The 13,072-nt window shown below is 36.7% G+C and overlaps 1 protein-coding gene across 3 annotated transcripts in view; it reads left to right on the top strand.

Annotated features, from left to right (window-relative positions):
* Positions 1 to 13,072, top strand: part of SBF2 (SET binding factor 2) — a 235,288-nt gene that overhangs the window by 189,056 nt on the left and 33,160 nt on the right. For all 3 annotated transcript variants that reach the window (XM_083863029.1, XM_083863028.1, XM_083863027.1), the window contains exons 20-27: positions 141 to 313; positions 575 to 648; positions 1,026 to 1,221; positions 1,888 to 2,015; positions 4,196 to 4,371; positions 5,260 to 5,405; positions 9,147 to 9,345; positions 10,919 to 11,115. In XM_083863029.1, coding sequence (XP_083719155.1) covers positions 141 to 313; positions 575 to 648; positions 1,026 to 1,221; positions 1,888 to 2,015; positions 4,196 to 4,371; positions 5,260 to 5,405; positions 9,147 to 9,345; positions 10,919 to 11,115 — 1,289 coding nt within the window. The remainder of the gene's footprint in view (positions 1 to 140; positions 314 to 574; positions 649 to 1,025; positions 1,222 to 1,887; positions 2,016 to 4,195; positions 4,372 to 5,259; positions 5,406 to 9,146; positions 9,346 to 10,918; positions 11,116 to 13,072) is intronic.

Raw genomic sequence — 13,072 nt, 5'->3', positions numbered from 1 at the left:
TACCACCATGTGCTTTTAGCAAGGTTTACGAATTGAAACTAGATAAAACCCTCACACTTTGTCAGTGTCTATATTAGTGTCATATTTGCATCACCAGCTGAATTGTTCACACCTGTTACTGCTTTTATTTCTGCCTGTAGCATTGCAGGCAGTGTTGCAGAGAGTTACGACACTGAGAGTGGGTTTGAGGACTCGGAGAACAACGATGTTGCAAATGCAGTCGTGCGCTTCATCACCAGATTTATTGACAAGGTTTGCACAGAAAGTGGAGTCACACAGGATCACATCAAGGGTCTGCACTGCATGATACCAGGTAGGAATTGTCACGAAAAGGTGCTTTGTGGTCTTTCTTTTTTCTTTTCCTAATTAAACAAATGCACTTTCTAATTTGAGTTACCATCAAATAAGTTAGAGTGTTAGATTTCTTTTCCAGTTTGTAATTGCTGTTGGATCTTAGATAATTATTTCCTTGATGTCAAAATTTGAGAATTTCAGAGCTATCGGAGTTTTAATTACAGGGCAGCTTTCTCTTTCATATTGTGTGAGACTTCATTTATGGTGTTCCTTTCTCCAGGCATTGTAGCAATGCACATAGAGACTCTGGAGGCTGTCCATCGGGAGAGCAGGAGGCTTCCACCAATACAGAAGGCAAGTGTTATGAAATGTATTTGTATTCTTTACAAGTATTAGAATCGTAAAATCTAGTCATCTTTTTTTTTCCTCTCATAATGTTATGAGGAAATATCAAAATATTAAAAGAAAATTTCCACCAGTGATAAATAAAGTGCTTGGCTTTGGTCTCATGAAATACGAAACCAGTAGAGCCAGACTTCTGATCATAAACAAGCTGTTGCATGCCCACTGCTTTTTGAGACCCATTTCTCTTCGTTGAGTCCAAACTCCATCTCCCTTCTTTGGACTCACTGTCGTAACACTTTTGTTTTTAAGCTTTTAAAACTAAATATTATTACTAGCCTGAAGTATAGCACTGATTTACACTTACACTTCCATTTATTTTGTATCAGCCCAAAATTCTACGGCCAACTTTACTGCCAGGAGAAGAATTTGTTTGTGAAGGTCTCCGTGTGCTGCTGGATCCTGATGGCAGAGAGGAAGCCACAGGAGGACTGCTTGGAGGTCCTCATATCCTGCCTGCTGAAGGAGCTTTGTTCCTTACTACTTACAGAATTATATTTAAAGGCACTCCTCATGATCAACTGGGTAAGAAAATCTGAACAGTGATAATTGTGTTCCTTCAGATAGGCAGGATTCTGAGCTGGCCTGCCACCTATTCAAGCTCCAGCATCATTAAACAGTTTTTTTCAGACACTGGAAGCAAGTGAAAGGAAAGATACTCGCGAGTTGGTATTCTACCTAAAATTATTGGTTGAAAATAACTGTATTTTCTTAATGTGTCAGCTCTTCTTAATGATAGTTTTTCACAATTTACCATGTGCCATTTCTAAGCAGATTCTCATTCAGAAGTATGAATTTGCTGTGGAAAGTTCATGATCATATGTGAAGATATCAAAGTGTAATTTCTATGTGTAAGTTATATATTGCATTAAGAAAACTGAATAAGCTTGAAATGGTTTCTTTAGCCCCTCCCAACCTAGGTTTTAGGGGTAGAAAGATTATGTAGAAAGACTCAGAAAGAAGAAGAATATTTTTCTAATCATCACAGCTGAAATAGAGTAGAAATTCAAGATTACGAAGTATGCTTTAAGAATTTGCCAACTTTTCAGGTATTTTGCCTGAAATTAATCCATCTATACCATTGTGTTCATGTTATTTTGTACTTATTCACTGTTGTTTATTGCAGTAACAGTGTGAGCAGAGCAGAGGTGTCTGTGTGATCTAACGAGTGTCTGTGTGTTGTACCCCCAGTTGGGGAGCAGACCGTGATCCGGAGCTTTCCTATCGCCTCCGTTACCAAGGAGAAAAAGATCAGTATCCAGAACCAGCTGCAGCAGAGCATGCAGGAAGGGCTGCAGATCAGTTCAGCCACTTTTCAGGTAAAAGCAAGTTTTGTGAAAATTTGTGTGGCTACAGTCAGCTCAAGATATTTACGAGCAGCACTTTGCCCTGGTATTCGTGAGGAGTCCTGTTTTCTGCCCTGTAAGGTCAATAGACAAGGCAGAACTCATAGAAACCCTGGCATTTCTTGGCCCACTTGGTATTTACAGAGGGTTGCTATTTTCACATTGGATTTCTTTCACTGCTCTTTCCTCACCTATTTTGGAACCAAAAAAGGGCTGGTTTGGGTCCAGAATCCCTTTATGTAAGTAGAGGCCTAAGGAGGCTAGTGAGAACCTGCTTTCTTTCTCCTCCAGCTACATGGAATCAATATGGAAAAGCTCTGAGTATTGCCTCTTCTCGAGGTTTGTTACTTCACCAGCTTTCTGTTAAAATCCATGGCAGAAAGTCATGGGATGTCACACATGGAGGCTGCACTTCCAGGAATCTTTAGGGTGGAACCAATGAGTCTCTATATGACAGGCACAGATCTTGGAATTTTCTGTAGGATCCCCATCAATGTGTTCAATAAAAGTGTATATTGCAGGGCAATTGGTAGAGATGGACTTGTAAAAATTAGGAATCCTGAAGTCTTTCCTGAATTTTCCTTCTTGGTTTTGATCTTAACTGTGGTCAAACCCTAATAGATCAAAAACTGCAAGCAAAGAATTTTATACCATGGACTGAAAGTATACTGCAGTGCTTAAGATATGAAGTACTTTGCTGGGCTGACTGACTGCAGAAGCATATTTTCATTGAGAGCAATAACTCCAACATTTGAAAACAAAATAGCATTTTACTAGTTCCTTACAATAATGAACATTATTTAGCTATTCATCCTTCAATATCATCTTCAAAAGCAAAAAATTAGGAATGTAAATGAGTAAAACAAGCAAAAAAAAGTTGTTCTTGTGGAGTTCTGAGAGGACTTTTATTTTTCAGAAATCTTTTTACCAGAATACTTAGCATGCTTCAATGATGTGATAAATACAGACTCCAGCTCAGAGCTGGATTCGGGTCAAACATCATCTTTGCTTTTGTTTAGCATAGTTTTGTGTTAGGTTATGAAAACAAAAACAATCCACAAACAGTTTATTCCTTGTCCCCTATGTAACAGCCAGGGTTCAATACAGGATGAAATAGCCCCTCCCCTTTGTTGATTAATTATGATTTTCAGATGGGTTTGTGTGCAGCTATGCTGTCTGTTATCTTTAAAACTTCAGATCAGTGTAACCCCAAAAGACTGAAGAGCTCCTTTCAAGGAGGTCCTAGAACAACAGAGCCATTAGTCATTTGGAAAGTATTTACAAAACAAGTGAAATTGGAAAAGCAAGGATGAAATCCACCTCCTAGATGGCAAGCAAAGGAATTTAAAAGGTGTCTAGGTATGCGCTCAGAAATAGAGCTCTAGGATGTTTCTTTGTTTGCTTTCTCCACATTCTTAGAGTTCTTTGGGGCCTTTTTATGGATTCCGTATTTTCTGTCTCTTATTTGTTTTCCCCGAATTGTTGACTTCCTTTCAGCAGAGGATGATTGGATGGGATTTTTTTCTTTTCCCCAGAACCTTTCAAAAAAGCATTTTTAGTCAAGTGGATGGATCAGTGTTGAATAACAAAGGTTATTTCCTTTTTAAGGAGCAGATTTCACTATCACATTTTTGTTACTAGCAGTTTTCTATACTTTGCAAGGTGAGGCCAAAATTGGAACATCTCAGTAATAGAAGTATAACAGTTGTGACATATGAATGCTGAAATTGCTGGCTTGCTGAGTCTTTGAAGTGCATTACCAACCTCAGTTCCCAGTGTAGGGGCAGAGCTGGCAGACTATTTCCCAGCTAAGCTGTCCCATGTGACCAGAATTTGAACTGTTGTAGGTGTCTTAGTGCCAGCACTACAACTTGGATTTACCAAAATATTTTGTATTTGATCTTATGAGAATTCCAGATGCTCCTAGTGAAGATACCTTAGTATTAGGACATAAATTTAAAATAGGAAATAAAAAATCCTTCAAGTGTGTAATAGTCAAAATAAATGAGACATATGTACATATATCTGTATTTTCTGAAGGGCGTAATGCTGTGAAAGTATGGGAATTTTGCTACTATATTTTGGAATCTTCCAATTTCTGAATTTCTCAGGTTGTTTTCCAGTTTCTAACATGTCATGTCTTTAATACACAGTTAATTAAAGTAGCATTTGATGAAGAAGTGAGTCCTGAAGTGGTGGAAATATTTAAGAAACAGTTGATGAAGTTCCGTTATCCTCAGTCCATCTTCAGCACTTTCGCCTTTGCAGCTGGGCAAACAGCACCACAGATAATTCTACCAAAACAGAAAGAAAAGAACACTTCATTCCGGTACATTTCTTTTTTTACTGATGTTCATGTTTTGTGCTATTCAAATGCACTGAACAACCTGAAAGCTCTGCGCAAGTGGAGATCATGTCAAAATAAGTGATTGCTATTTTGCATTTCTTTGTATTTGCTGAGTAAGAGATTAGTAGGATACAGATGTTTATTTGGGATAGGAATTTTATTATTTATCTAAACTTCTGGCTGCAGTAGATTTGAATGAGCATCTTTATTACATTTTGAAACACAAAATAGAAGTAGCATCTTGAGGTATGCAAGCTCAGCATGGAAATAAGATTAATTGTGTATTGCTTTATAATTAGTAGCCTAGCCACTTATAGCCTGGTTTGGATTAGGATTAATTTTACCCTGTGCATTTGCCCTACTTGTTTTTAATTTAGAGTTTGAGCTTTGGGTGCTCTTTTGAGTTTTATGTTACATGTTAATTTTTACTGGACCAGCTGCATCATTAGTCTATTCCAGAGTGGTAGGTCCTGTGATTCTCTGTTGATTAGTGCATTGTTGACACAGGAAACAGAATCCCAAGATAGTCATCAAATCCTGAAACTTAAAGGTAATTTCTGTCTTTCCTGCCTTTACTTTGGCAACTTTCTAGATTTATCGCATTACTAGCAAAATAAAAAAACGTAAAGAGACATGATATCTGCTTATTCATTACCAGTAGAAAACAAGACATAAATTTATATCTCCAAGTAATACAATTTTTGTTTAAAAATTAATCTAGGAAGCAATTTTTCTGAAGTTTGTAATTGTTTATATTAAGAAAAAAATTATTAAATCCATTTTACTTGTATTCGTCATAGAGATCTGTAAATGCTATCAGGCAGAATCAGATGAATATTTCCAAATACTTTTGTTGGTTTGGATTTATAGTACCTTCTCCAAAAGCATTGTGAAGGGAGCAAAACGTGCTGGGAAGATGACAATTGGGCGCCAGTACTTACTGAAGAAGAAAACGGGCACAATAGTGGAGGAAAGAGGGAATCGACCTGGCTGGAATGAAGAAGATGATATCTCTGGTAAGAGTGTGACTTTTTTATCCATGTTGGTTAATAAATCTATCCTATTATGCTTCCATTCTGGTATATTGAATGAGAAATACCTTCAACAAGAAATTGAAGGGTTTTCCTAGACAGGAAAGAGAAGAGTTTCAAATCTGTACATTTAGTGAATGTTTTCTTTTGCAATGAGAAGAGGAAGTTGACTTACTTCAGGGGTGCAGTAAAGTACTAGATTATTTTTTAACTATCAAAATATTTAGGTATGATATCTTTTAGATCATTTTTACATCATGCTGGTGGGGGTGAAACAGCACAGAAGCATGCTGCAGCTTCCATTTATCTCTAGACATCTGGCATCTGCAGCTACTCTGTGATGAGAAAGCAGTAACTGGTGAGGTGCAAGAATGAGCAAATTGGAGACCTTGGTGAATGTGGAAACGACCAATGATTTCTGAAAGCACCAGAGCTCATTACTGCTGAAAATACCACTTGCCATATTTTTGGTTGAAATTATTTTGGGGTGGAAGGTAGAAAGGGGTTTGGCACTTTGTGAAGTTTGTGTGATGGTGTGGGCTTTGACTTTCCCCAAAAAGCCTCTTTACCTCCCATATTCTGCTGCCTGTACGTCCTTATCTGGACCATTGCTAATTTCTAATAAACCACTAGAGGGAACCAGATTCTCCTGTACATAAACAGGTGTTGTTTTGTCAAAGCATTCTTTCTTAAAAAAAAAAACTTAGGCATCTCAGATAATGAAGTGTTCTTCAAACATTGATAATTTCTTCCAAACATCAAAGAAGCTGAATTCTCCTGTTGAATATTTGCTCACTGAGCAAGGCAACTCATGTGACTTAGGAGCAGATGTATGAAAGTTGGTCTAAAGCAGGACTGAAGCCTCTGTTCTCTCTGAAATGGAAGAAAGCCATTCCAGGCAAGCTTATAATACTGTTTCTCTTCTTTCACTCCAGATAAAGCGATGAGAAATAGGCAAAAAGAAAGGTTTGGAAAGCACAGAGTGTCTTTAGAGTGCTGAAAAATCACGTTCTTAATTGAGTTTCCAGCATCATCTTGAAGTGCTGAGTTAGCATGTGTTCTGATGTTACATGTTCTTTGGGTCAGAAACAATTCTGCAGGCTGTACCCAGGTGATTTAGGGGTGATTTTGTGTCCTTCACTCAGAGACGCCAAGCACAGTTGTATCTGTGTATTCATAGTCTCTTGATGATGAAGAAGTTTGAAGAGTTTTTGCATTGCTGATATACAAAACAACAGTATTCTTCCATGAACACAGGTGCTGTCTAAGTTTAGTGATGGTCACTTTTTTCCTTCCCTAAAAAAAAAATATAAAATGATAACTTGTGAGTCTTTAGGCCTGCTGCTTTCCAGGTGTCTTGGCTGGGGACGTGTTAAGGTGACCAAAGGCTGAGTTTGCTTTGCTCTCCATGCAGCACTGGCACATCAGAGACAGGGAGCTGTCAACAGCAGTGACTCTGCTTCAGACAGAGTGCAGAGAGCCACAGGCAGTAATCACTGCAATTCCTTTTATACTGACTGCTGTAACTTTGGCTTTGTTTTTGACTTGTTTGCAAGTCTCAAAAACTGAAGTATAGGAAACTATGCAACTCTGCCAACAATGAACTGCCTACAGCAGGTGATGTACTATTTTAAAAAAGAAATGTTAAAGATAGGGCTGGAAGGAGTAGTCCAACTCTCTGTCCCAAGGCAAGATCAACATAATTCATCTGTTCCTCATAGGTGTTTGCCTAACTTCTTCTTAAAAGTTTTCAAAGGTGAAGGTTCCACAACTCTAAGCAGCTCATACTAATACTTAAACCATCCTTAATGCTGGAGAAAACAAGCAATTTTCTGAGATTCAGAACAAAACATTATCTTGCTGCAATTTAAGCCCGTCATTTCTTACTCTGCCACCATATACATACAGAAGAGATGATTCCCCTCGTGTAATATTTTTCTGTATTTATGATCTATTATAAAATGTTTCCGTTGTCTTCTGAAGGTTGAATCTATGCAGTTCAGTTCTTTGGTTATTAGTCTTGATGGCCATCTAATAATTTTCATTGCTCTTTTCTCAGGCTTCTTTAGGTAGAAAACATATAACTTGCAATATGATTTTGAAAACTGGGCACAGTACTGTAGTTATTAGTTGCTGCCAATGAACATCTAATTTTCCTCAAATTCCTCCTCATCTCTTTGTTTTCAGAGTTTAGAATCTCTCAATCATTAGTAAATTCTATTTCTTATAGTGGTCATATAGGTGTGTTCAATAAACCAAGAAACTGTGAAACCTTTTAAAAATAGTCATATCTCAAGAACAGTAAAACAAGAGGGCTTATTCCTTCTTTTTTCAAAATCAAATAAATCATGTTAAACTTGAGACAGCAAAATATCTTCATCTCCCTCTTCAGCTTAAGGACATGGATAGGAGCTCTGATGTTTAGCTTTTTATGCACAGGAGAGTGTTTTGCAAAGTCTGATCACCAATGTGCCTGCTTTCATAGGAGAAAAATCCATTTAGGAAAAAATATTTCACAAAATGCGCCCTCCTCTTGAGTCAGTTATAGCTTTCCATTTAAACCTGTTAAATACCAAATTTTTGTGTGACCCAAAAAATTATTTCTAAAACTAATTTAAATTTGTTTCCCATTAGTGCAGTTCATACTTCAGATGTGTGACTTCTTTCTACCATGACAAATATGAAGAAATAGGAAAAAGGAGAGATGCAGAGTGTTCCAACTTTATTATTTAGATCAAATAGAGAATTTTTTTTTTCTTTAACTGAAAGGGCAAAGAAAATTTTTCGTTTAGCTTTTATGCTAAAACGCACAGAACAAAAATCGTAGAGGTACTACTCCTGTAAATTCTGAGTGTTGTCTACTGCCAGTAAAGTGTTAATTATAGCATGATGTTTATTTTCTAAATAAGTTTAAATTCCAGTTTTATGAAGTCCTGTTTTAAGTTTAAATCCTCATATACTTTTCAGTGCCTCATCCATGAAGAAATGCTTCTCATATGCACATATTTCAATGCTTGAGGTGGTAGCAAGTAACTGATACATGCTGTGAGCAGTAAATCTCCTCTCAGAAGTATTTGGAAATGGTTGAAAGTGTCACTAATAGGCAGGTGGCAGGTTTTGTACAAAGACCTTGCTTGACTTGAATTTCATAGTAGTTTGAACTTGTGACATAGTTTTTTATCTCTCATGATTGAAGTTTTTTCTGCTTTGGAAAGGGCAGCTGATATGCATGGCTGGAGAAAGCTGCTGCCTGGCATTGAAACTGAGACATTCAGAACCCAACAGTCATCTTCTGTGAAATTGCAACACCGCAACACTTCTTAGGCTGAGCCAAGCCTTAAAAAGATTGTTACCTCTTCTGAAGATAGTTTTTAAAAAAGTTGTGTGGTTTATTTTTATCTTGAATGAGTAATGAATCTGTAAAGAATTTGTAAATTGATAAAGAAAGATTATCTGTCTTCAGTTCAAATGAATGTGAGATAACTTTCTCCAATATTTTAGCTAGAGAGATGTCAGCCATACCAGTCACAAGCACAGTAGGTAACTTGGTGCTGTAGTCAGGTTTGCTTACTAAAATGCTATTTTAGTGTTTATAAATTCAGTAAACTGTGGTTTGCATGTCCTGGATCTTGGCATTCATCTCTGAGAGCAGGACAAACTTGTTTGGAAGAAAGTAGCTGTTTGCTGTGTAACTGCTGGCCTCCCTAGTAAGATTTTTCCCTTTAGTTTCAGATGACAGCGAGATGCACACCAGTGGTACCCTGAAAGCATCAGAAAAATCAACCATGGAGCAATTAGTAGAAAGAGCCTGTTTCAGGGACTATCAGCGTTTGGGGCTGGGCACCATCAGCACTAATTCTTCTCGCTCAAAAACAGAATACTTAAGAATAACTGCACTGAACAGGATGTATTCCCTTTGCAGGAGGTGAGTTTACCAATTAACTGAAGTAGCTGAAACTAGAGACACGTGTATGTATAGCTGCATTAACATATTTGCATTTAAAATTTCTTCTGTTCCTAAATAAAAAGCAAGCTTCAGAAGCCATTATAAATAACTGTTTTCTTCGAATTAAAAAGTATGTGTGACAGTTGACTTCATGAAAGTATTTACTATAAAAGTTTGTCATGTGCTGAAAGTCACATGCTGTGTTTTAGCACATCAGTGATACTCTTTTTTTTTTTCTGTTGTGAAAGCTGATGTAGTTTACTGACACTGCCCACAAAAACTCCTTTTAATACAAAGCCTATCTGCATGAGTCATATCAGAACACATTTGCATTCTCTAGAGCCGGTTTAGGCTGGTCATTGCTTTCATTATGGACAATGGAATTGCCAGGAAGAAGGGCACAGAAGAAAAATACTCGATCCTTTCTTGTTTTCTGACTTGTCTAGAGTACTGGTTTTTTTTAGTCACCATGGAATACAGTGCAGATGAAGGCATGAAATCTGTGCGTTTTCATTATGCTTTGGACATTATGCAGACAACCCTCTCCTCCCCTAAAACCACAAGTTTTTAGTATTCTCTAGGCTTTTTTTGAAAATGTAATTAATATCTGAAAGAATCACAAATCTCAGGGTATAAATACTTACCTACTGCTATATTACTGTGGTTGATGTGTAGACTGTAAATACCATTTACATTTATTTTGTCTGAGGGCAATTGAATAAATGTCCAAGAACTCAATTTGCAGAAATAGTGTATATTGTAGAGGGAATAAAAGTTATTTAGTAAGCAGTTTCTTGTTCTTCATCTTAGTTTCTTCTTAACAGATGAAATTGGCACTTAAGTTGATTTTTGATTTTTTGGAGGAGATAGAAAATGATATTTCATATTGCTTGAATTCTTCAAAACTACCATCTTGCTGTGTTTTCTATCTTTAATGGTGTTATGTCAGTGAATTTCCTAATCTCTCTGTGTATTGCAGGGTTTTAAACAGAACACAAAATTGCACTGTCAAACACTCTATTCTGAGGACTCTGACTGTAAAATTTAAATGTATTTTCCCGTAAACCAAAGACTATTGTTTTCATTGTGACACTTTAGGCAATCTAACATTCTTTCCTTTCAATTCTCATATTTCATATACAATTGTCAAAACAGAACTACTGCATCATTTGCATACCTCAAATTCTGTTATCTGTCATGCTTAAAAATACAGCTTCATTATAGTGACAGATAGGGGAGATGCTAAGAGAAATATCCTACCAAATAAAATGTAACCTTAAATGGAAAGTGATTAGCAATGTTAGCCTTAGAAATTGAATGATGAAAATTTTGTATTTAAACTGCAGCTTGCTTAAATTAATGCATTTGCTAGGCTTGGACTAAAAATTACTTAAAAAAATAAAAGCAATTCTAGCAGTTAAGGTATATTTCATTAAAATGTGTTTTCAGCTTGTAATTTCAGGAAGGGTTTTTTTTTCCATTTCTCAGCATTTTGAAAGCAATTTTAATTATTCAGTTTTTATTTTTATTTTTCTCTTTGGTGTCAATGCAGTTATCCTGGGCTGCTGGTGGTGCCTCAGTCTGTGCAGGACAGCAGCCTGCAGAGGGTGGCTCGTTGTTACCGCCACAATCGCCTGCCCGTGGTCTGCTGGAAGAACACTAAAAACAGCACCCTGCTGTTGAGGTCTGGGGGCTTCCATGGGAAAAGCGTGGTGGGCCTCTTCAAATCCCAAAACACACATCCCACGGGTGAGTTGGTGCAGCCAGGCTTTCTGTAGAAGGAATATTTTGCTAGAGGAAAATCAGTGATTTGATTGAATCAGAAGTCTCAGGATGTAAGTGGTTATCTGATATTATTAGTTACTCTATGTCAAAATCCTGAATGGTATGAAAGCAGTTCCAAAAATGTGAATGAATAATTTGGACAGAGATTGGTCCAACACAAGATTTATCAGAATAGTTTGTTTTTTGGAAGAATTTAATGTTAGGGTGACATTAATTTTGGAAATAAACATTCGTTGACTTCCATCATTCACAGGCAGTGTTTAGGATACTTCTGACTGCCTGGATTTCCATCTCATGCTGATAACTTTTTCAGAGTTAATCTCATGCCAGGAATGACTCAGTATTTTCTTTAATCAAACTGATAGTTGTTTACAAGTTATTCCAGAATTAGGCCATAATTTTTCTTTTTGGACGAAAAGGAGATGTGAGGCTGCATTGCAGCAGCAGAAACTCACCAAGGTAGCAAAGAAATTCTGTTGTCCTTTTTATGTTTGTGTGTCTCCCCAGTAATGGCTAAAATGCAACTAAAAGTTTTGACTATGCAAGTGTGTTCTATGGAATTTTTCAAAACCTTTAAGAAGGATAATGTACACTTTATGTACAAGTATCATAAAAGTAATTTGAAGATTACATGATTCAAATATTTTTTACATAGTCCTCCATAACTTTTCCTTCACAGAATACCTTTATGAAGGCCATGTTTTTCCTTCTTTTTAAGAACAATTCATATCAAACATAATGAGGTTTTGTGTGTATCAAATGCACCTTTGAAATCTCATTATTTCAAAGATATTAGAAAAATGTTTTTAATGTTAGTGTCTGGACTGGCTGTTAAGGCTAATTTGGGAATCACTAATTATCTACTGAATATTCATTTCTATAACATTGATTGAATGTATCTCTTTAATGTTTTATGGGAGCATTTTTTAGTTGGAATGATGAGCAGGGAAGGCAATGAATTGAAATTTATATAATGTGTTTTTGTTGAAAGGATAATAAAATGAATCAGTGAAGTACTACCAATAGTTGACACAGCAGCTGCCAAAGCTAATGGCTGCACCAGTTCTTCCACATGTTTATGGTGTGAATCCCAGGCATGGCAATTCAAATGTTAGTCTTCAGCTGATTTAGTACTGATTGTCCTGGCTGAAACACAGATGAGGCATCTTTAACCTGGTACAAATAGAGAATAAATTGAAAAAACATCTGCAGGAACAGTCTCAAAATTATGTGAAGACACTTTGATGTTTTCTGTAGTAGTTTTCTGATGGTTTCTTTCCTTAGTTTTATATAACCTTTTATATTGCCATTGTCATATCTCCACCAGAATATTATGGAGTAGATAAACAGATTGACAATAACCGTGTCTGACAGATACTTGCTTCTGGAGTTACTGTTTCTTTTAAAGTGTGAAGAAAAGGGAGACTTCCCTCAGGAAGGTACAGCAAGGAAAATGGAGAGTATTTATAGGGTGTTTATCTTACTCTCAATGAAGTTGAAGCTTGTTGAAACAAACCTGATCAACAGAGGTTGTTACACACAGCTGCCTCAGCAGGACTTGTGTGCAGTGAAGGAAAGTAATGAAAAACGCATTGTGAAGCAAACCAAGAGGACAAAGATAATCTGAAGTTAAATTCAAGTTGACACATTCATTCTTTTCTAAGAAGAGACTTCATAGGAGTAGGTTTTTATTGGTCAGTTCTGGATTGATACAGAGAAACAAGGAGGGCCTGCTGGAACTTAAGGAACATTTTTGTGATTTCCTGTTACGTGGTGTGTTACGCAAGTTTTCAAAGCATAGTTGGAGGTCAATATGTTATATAAGAAGCACAGAACATATTTTTAGAGAAATCATGCACAGTACTTAATTTCTGTGTGGAACCAAAGTGCATGTGCAACAGAATTGTGTTTTCTAACGTCT

Source organism: Zosterops lateralis (genome assembly GCF_965231275.1).
Source record: "Zosterops lateralis genome assembly, chromosome: 6".
NCBI lineage: Eukaryota > Metazoa > Chordata > Aves > Passeriformes > Zosteropidae > Zosterops > Zosterops lateralis.
The sequence above is the reverse complement of the archived record's forward strand: the minus strand, read 5'-3'. Positions and strand labels throughout refer to the sequence as shown.